The sequence below is a fragment of the Haemorhous mexicanus genome, unplaced genomic scaffold, assembly GCF_027477595.1.
Source record: "Haemorhous mexicanus isolate bHaeMex1 unplaced genomic scaffold, bHaeMex1.pri scaffold_147_ctg1, whole genome shotgun sequence".
Taxonomy (NCBI): Eukaryota; Metazoa; Chordata; class Aves; order Passeriformes; family Fringillidae; genus Haemorhous; species Haemorhous mexicanus.
Genome location: NW_026775998.1, coordinates 48,265 through 55,810, shown reverse-complemented (window position 1 = coordinate 55,810; position 7,546 = coordinate 48,265). Strand labels below are relative to the sequence as shown.

The 7,546-nt window shown below is 37.2% G+C and overlaps 1 protein-coding gene across 1 annotated transcript in view; it reads right to left on the bottom strand.

Annotated features, from left to right (window-relative positions):
- Nucleotides 1-1,272: 1,272 nt before the first annotated feature.
- Nucleotides 1,273-7,546, bottom strand: part of LOC132322823 (gamma-aminobutyric acid type B receptor subunit 1-like) — a 50,859-nt gene continuing 44,585 nt past the window's right edge. Inside the window, 2 exon segments of the mRNA XM_059837534.1 lie at nucleotides 1,273-1,477; nucleotides 1,542-1,580. Of these exon segments, the coding sequence (XP_059693517.1) occupies nucleotides 1,292-1,477; nucleotides 1,542-1,580 (225 nt within the window). The 3' untranslated portion in view covers nucleotides 1,273-1,291.

Here is a 7,546-nt window from a genome sequence, read left to right as displayed (position 1 = left end):
GCTGCCGTCGCGGTTGCCGCGATTTTTGTCTGAATTCCAGGAATTTTCCAGCCACAATTCCAGAATTTTCCAGCCAGAATTCCAGGATTTTTCTACCTGAATTCCGGGATTTTCCCACCTAAATTCCAAGAATTTTCCAGCCAGAATTCCAGGATTTTTCCATGTAAATTCTGGGATTTTTCTGCCTAAATTCCGTGATCTTCCCCCAGAACTTCCTGAATTTTTCCCCAGAAATTCCTGAATTTTCCCCCCAAAAATTCCAGGATTTTTTCTGCCTGAATTCCATAACTTCTAGGCCAGAATTCCATGATTTTCCAGCCAGAATTCCAGGATTTTTCCATGTAAATTCTGGGATTTTTCTCTTTAAATTCCTGATTTTCCCCCAGAACTTCCTGAATTTTTGCCTAGAAATTCCTGATTTTCCCCCCAAAAATTCCAGGATTTTTTCTGCCTGAATTCCATAACTTCTAGGCCAGAATTCCATGATTTTCCAGCCAGAATTCCAGGATTTTTCCATGTAAATTCTGGGATTTTCCTGCCTAAATTCTGTGATTTTCTCCCAGAAATTCTGTAATTTTCCCCCAGAAATTCCTGAATTTTCCCCCAAAAATTCCAGGATTTTTTCTGCCTGAATTCTGGGATTTTCCCACCTAAATTCCATGATTTTCCAGCCAGAATTCCAGGATTTTTCTGCCTGAATTCTGGCATTTTCCCACCTCAATTCCAAGATTTTTCCGGCCAGAATTCCAGGATTTTCCTATGTAAATTCTGGGATTTTTCTCCCTAAATTCCTGATTTTCCCCCAGAAATTCTGTAATTTTTCCCTCGAAATTCCTGATTTTTCCCCCAAAAATTCCAGGATTTTTTCTGCCTGAATTCCATAACTTCTAGGCCAGAATTCCATGATTTTCCAGCCAGAATTCCAGGATTTTTCCATATAAATTCTGGGATTTTCCTGCCTAAATTCTGATTTTTCCCCCAGAAATTCTGTAATTTTCCCCCAGAAATTCCTGATTTTTCCCCCAAAAATTCCAGGATTTTTCTGCCTGAATTCTGGGATTTTCCCACCCCTAAATTCCAAGATTTTTCGCCAGAATTCCAGGATTTTCCTATGTGAATTTTAGGATTTTTTCTGCCTAAATTCTGTGATTTTCTCCCTGAAATTCTGTAATTTTCCCCCAGAAATTCCTGAATTTTCCCCCAGAAATTCCTGAATTTTCCCCCCAAAAATTCCAGGATTTTTCTGCCTGAATTCCATGATTTTCCATCCCGGATTTTTTGGGGGGAATTCTCACTTGTAGAGCAGGTGCACGCGGCTGCCGTCGCAGTTGCCGCGTCCCAACTTCTCGGCCTGCTCGGACACCAGGCAGCGAACGAGGCTGGGCTGGGGGAATGCCTGGGATGAAATCTGGGAATCTCTGGGAATCTGGGAATGCTGGGAATGCTGGGAGGAGGGGCCCAGGTGGTTCTGGGAGTTCTGGGAGTTCTGGGAGTCGCGGGGAGTGGCGGCGGCGCGAGCGGAGCTGGAGCTGCTGCCGCGCCTGGAGCTGCTGCCGGAGCTCGGAGACGCGCTCTTCTTTCTGGGGGGAAAGGGGGAAATTTAGGGGGGAAAAAAGGGGGGAAATGTGGGGGAAAATGGGGGAAATTAGGGGGGAAATAAGGGGAAAATATGGGGGGAAATAGGGAAAAATATGGGAAAATTATGGGGGAAATAAGGGAAAAATATGGAGAAATTATGGGGGGAATAAGGGAAAAATACGGGAAAATTATGGGGGAAATATGGAGAAATTTAGGGGGAAATATAGAGAAATTAAGGGGGAAAATGGGGAAATTTAGGGGGGAAATATGGGGGAAAAAGGGGGGGAAATTATGGGGAAATATGGGGGGAAATAAGGAAAAAATTGGGAAAATTATGGGGGAAATATGGAGAAATGTAGGGGGAAAATGGGGAAATTTGGGGGAAAATATGGGGAAATTTAGGGGGAAAATGAGGGAAAAATGTGGGGGAAAATGGGGAATAAAATGGGAAAATATGGGGGAAAATAAGGGAAAAATACGGGAAAATTATGGGGGGAATAAGGGAAAAATAATGGGGAAATATGGGGAAATTTAGGAGGGAAAATGGGGAAATTTAGGGGGAAAATATGGAGAAATTTAGGGGGAAAATATGGGGAAAAAAGGGGGGAAATGATGAGGGAAAAATAATGGGAAAATATGGAGGGGAAAAAAGGGAAAAATATGGGAAAATTATGGGGGAAAATAAGGGAAAAATATGGAGAAATTATTGGCGGAATAAGGGAAAAATAATGGGGAAATATGGGAAATTTAGGGGGAAAATATGGAGAAATTTAGGGGGAAAATATGGGGAAAAAAGGGGGGAAATGATGAGGAAATTTAGGGGGGAAATATGGGGGAAAATGTGGGGGAAAATGGAGAAAAATGGGAAATTATGGGGGGGAAATAAGGGAAAAATATGGGAAATTATGGGGGGAAATAAGGAAAAATATGGGGAAATATGGGGGGAAATATGGAAAAAATGGGGAAATTTAGGGGGAAATATGGAGAAATTTAGGGGGAAAATATGGAGAAATTTTGGGGGAAAATATGGGAAAAAGGTGGGGGAAAATGGGAAAAAAGGAGGTGGGAAGAAAAAATATGGGGGAAAAAAATGGGAAAATATGGGAAAATTTAGGGGGAAATATGGAGAAATTTAGGGGGAAAATGGGGAAATTTAGGGGGAAAATATGGGAGAAAAATGGGAAATTTAGGGGGAAAATAAGGGAAAAAATATGGGGAAATTTAGGGGGGAAATTATGGGAAAAATGGAGAAAAATTAGGGAGAAAATGGGGGGAAATATGGGAAAAATGGGGAAATTTTGGTGAATAAAAGGAGAGAAAATGGGGAAAATTATGGGATAAAAGTGGGAAAAAATGGGGAAATTTAGGGGGAAAATATGGGGGAAAAATGGGAAAAATATGGGAAAAAAGGGAGAAAATTATGGGGGGAAATGGGGAAAATTTGGGGAATAAATGGGGAAAAATTATGGGGTAAAAGTGGGGAAAATGTGGAAATTTAGGGGGAAACACCTGGAAAATGGCAAAAAAAAGGGAAAAATGGGGGAAAACTCCAGGAAAAAGGAAAATAATGGGAAAAATCAGGAAAAAAGGAAAAAAAAAATTGAAATAACAAAGGAAAACCAGCGGGAAAAGGGAAGGACTGGGAATAAAACAGTGGAAAAAAATGGGAATAAAACCAGGAAAACACCTGGAAATGGGGAAAGAATGGGAAAAAATGGTGAAAAACTCTGGGAAAATGGGAATAAAACCAGGAAAAACTCCTGGAAAAGGGGGAAGAATGGGAAAAAATCAGGAAAAGGGGTAAAAAACAGGAAAAACTCCAGGAAAATTGAAAAAAAAACCGGAAAAAATGGGGAAAACTCCAGGAAAATGGGGGAAAAGAATGGGAAAAAATCAGGAAAAAGGGGAAAAAACCAGGAAAAACTCCAGGAAAATTGAAAAAAAAACCATAAAAAATGGGAAAAACTCCAGGAAAGTGGGGAAAAGAATGGGAAAAAATCAGGAAAAAGGAAAAAAAATTGAAATAATCCAGGAAAGACACCTGGAAAAGGGGAAAAGAATGGGAAAAAATCAGGAAAAGGGGAAAAAAACAGGAAAAAAACAGGAAAATTGAAAAAAAAACAGAAAAAATGGGGAAAAATTCCAGGAAAATGGGGGAAACAATGGGAAAAAATCAGGAAAAAGGAAAAAAAATTGAAATATCCAGGAAAAACACCTGGAAAAGGGAAAAAGAATGGGAAAAAATCAGGAAAAAGGGGAAAAAACAGGAAAAACTTCAGGAAAATTGAAAAAAAAACCAGAAAAAATGGGGAAAATTCCAGGAAAATGAGGAAAAAAATGGGAAAAAAATCAGGAAAAAGGGGAAAAAACAGGAAAAACTTCAGGAAAATTGAAAAAAAAACCAGAAAAAATGGGGAAAAACTCCAGGAAAATGGGGGAAAGAATGGGAAAAAATCAGGAAAAAGGAAAAAAAATTGAAATAATCCAGGAAAAACAGCGGGAAAAGGGGAAAAAGAATGGGAAAAAATCAGGAAAATTGGGAAAAAACCAGGAAAAAAACAGGAAAATTGAAAAAAAACCAGAAAAAATGGGGAAAAACTCCAGGAAAATGGGAAAAAATCAGGAAAAAGGAAAAAAAATTGAAATAATCCAGGAAAAACACCTGGAAAAGGGGAAAAGAATGGGAAAAAAATCAGGAAAAGGGGAAAAAAACAGGAAAAAAACAGGAAAATGGAAAAAAAAAACAGAAAAAATGGGAAAAACTCCAGGAAAATGGGGAAAAGAATGGGAAAAAATCAGGAAAAGGGGAAAAAAACATGAAAAAAACAGGAAAATTGAAAAAAAACCCAGAAAAAATGGGGAAAAATTCCAGGAAAATGGGAAAAAATCAGGAAAAAAGGAAAAAAAATTGAAATAATCCAGGAAAAACACCTGGAAAAGGGGAAAAGAATGGGAAAAAAATCAGGAAAAAGGGGAAAAAAACAGGAAAACTCCAGGAAAATTGAAAAAAAACCAGAAAAAATGGGGAAAAATTCCAGGAAAATGGGGAAAAAATGGAAAAAAATCAGGAAAAGGGGAAAAAAACATGAAAAAAACAGGAAAATTGAAAAAAAACCCAGAAAAAATGGGGGAAAAATTCCAGGAAAATGGGGAAAAAATCAGGAAAAAGGAAAAAAAATTGAAATAAACCAGGAAAAACACCTGGAAAAGGGAAAAAGAATGGGAAAAAAATCAGGAAAAAGGGGAAAAAAACAGGAAAAACTTCAGGAAAATTGAAAAAAACCAGAAAAAATGGGGAAAAATTCCAGAAAATGGGGAAAAGAATGGGAAAAAATCAGGAAAAAGGAAAAAAAATTGAAATAATCCAGGAAAAACACCTGGAAAAGGGGAAAAAAATGGGAAAAAATCAGGAAAAGGGGAAAAAAACATGAAAAAAACAGGAAAATTGAAAAAAAAACCCAGAAAAAATGGGGAAAAATTCCAGGAAAATGGGAAAAAATCAGGAAAAAGGAAAAAAAATTGAAATAATCCAGGAAAAACACCTGGAAAAGGGAAAAAGAATGGGAAAAAATCAGGAAAAAGGGGAAAAAAAACCAGGAAAAAAACAGGAAAATTGAAAAAAAACCAGAAAAAATGGGGAAAAACTCAAGGAAAATGGGGGAAAAATCAGGAAAAAGGAAAAAAAATTGAAATAATCCAGGAAAAACACCTGAAAAGGGAAAAAGAATGGGAAAAAATCAGGAAAAAGGGGAAAAAACCAGGGAAAAAATCAGGAAAATTGAAAAAAAAACAGAAAAAATGGGGAAAAATTCCAGGAAAATGGGGAAAAATGGGAAAAAATCAGGAAAAAACAGAAAAAAAAGGGAAAAGTGCAGGAAAAGGGGGAGAAGTGCAGGAGGAGGGTTTGGGTGGGGGAGTTCCGGAAGGTTCCGCGCACCTCGGCGATGATCTTCTCGAGCTCGCGGTTCTCCTTCTCCAGCAGCCGCGACTTCTCCTCCTCGTTGTTGTTGGTGGAGGATCCCGTCTTCATCGTGTCCTGCTGCTCCGACTGCCACTCGCCCCCGCGTGATCAGGCGACGCATCTGCAGCCCAGAGTTCCGGAACGTTCCGTCAATTCCAGCCGGAAATGTGACAAAATTAAAAAAAAAAAAAAAATTCCCCCCGGAAAAAGTGAAAAAAAAACCAAAATTCCCCCCCAAAAAGTGAAAAATAACCCAAAAAATCCCTCTAAAAAGTGAAAAAAAAACCAAAAAATTCCCCCAAAAAAAGTGAAAATAACCCAAAAAATCACTCCAAAAAGTGAAAAAAAAACCCAAAAAATTCCCCCCCAAAAAAGTGAAAAATAACCCAAAAAATCCCCCCAAAAAGTGAAAAAAAAAATCCACTAAAATTTCCCTAAAAATGTCCCAAAAAATCCTCAAAATATTCCCCCGAAATTCCCCCAAAAATCTTCCAAAAAGTCCAAAAAAATCTCCCAAAAATTCCCCAAGAATTCCCCAATCCGCTCGCCCCACGTGATCAGGCGACGCATCTGCAGCCCAGAGTCCGGAACATTCCGGAACATTCCATCAATTCCACCCAAAAAATGTGAAAAAATTTAAAAAAAAAAAAAAAAATTCCCCCAAAAAAAGTGAAAAATAACCCAAAAAATTCCCCCCCCAAAAAAAGTGAAAAATAACCCCAAAATTCCCCCCAAAAAGTGAAAAAAAAAATCCACGAAAATTTCCCTAAAAATGTCCCAAAAAATCCTCAAACTATTCCCCCAAAACTCCCTCAAAAATCTCCAAAAAGTCCAAAAAAAGTTCCCCAAAAAATCTCCCAAAAATTCCCAAATAATTCCCCAATCCCCTCGCCCGCGTGATCAGGCGACGCATCTGCAGCCCAGAGTTCCGGAACGTTCCATCAATTCCAGCCAGAAGTGTGAAAAAATTTAAAAAAAAAAAAAATTCCCACCGAAAAAGTGAAAAAAAACCAAAAAATTCCCCCGAAAAGTGAAAAATAACCCAAAAAAATCCCTCCAAAAAGTGAAAAAAAAAACCAAAAAATTCCCCCAAAAAAGTGAAAAATAACCCAAAAAATTCCCCCCGAAAAAGTGAAAAATAACCCAAAAAATCCCTCTAAAAAGAGAAAAAAAACCCAAAAAATTCCCCCCCGAAAAAGTGAAAAATAACCCAAAATCCCCCGAAAAAGTGAAAAATACCCAAAAAATTCCCCCCCGAAAAAGTGAAAAAAAACCAAAAATTCCCCCCAAAAAAAGTGAAAAATAACCCAAAAAATTCCCCCCGAAAAAGTGAAAAAAAAACCAAAAATTCCCCCCCGAAAAAGTGAAAAGAAAACCAAAAATTCCCCCCCAAAAAAAGTGAAAAATAACCCAGAAAATCCCTCCAAAAAGTGAAAAATAACCCAAAAATTCCCCCGAAAAAGTGAAAAAAACCCAAAAAAATTCCCCCAAAAAAAGTGAAAAATAACCCAAAAATTCCCCCCCAAAAAAGTGAAAAATAACCCAAAAAATCCCTCCAAAAAGTGAAAAAAAAAAAAAAAATTTCCCCCCAAAAAAGTGAAAAATAACCCAAAAAATCCCTCCAAAAAGTGAAAAAAAACCCAAAAAATTCCTCCCCCAAAAAAGTGAAAAATAACCCAAAAATTCCCCCAAAAAAGTGAAAAATAACCCAAAAAATCCTCCAAAAAGTGAAAAAAAAAATCCCCAAAAATAAAAAAAAATGCACAAAAATTTCTCCAAAAATTCCAAAAAAAATCCTCAAAAAATTCTAAATAAAGTGTCCCAAAAATGTCCCAAAAAAAATCCCCCAAAAAATCCCCAAAATCCAAAAAAAAACTTTAAAAATCCCCCCAAAAAAATCCTAAAAATTAAAAAAAAACCTTTAAAATCTCCCAAAAAATCCCAAAAATTCATTTAAAAATCATTTTAAAATCCCCAAAAAATCCTAAAAAAATCCCCAAAAAATCC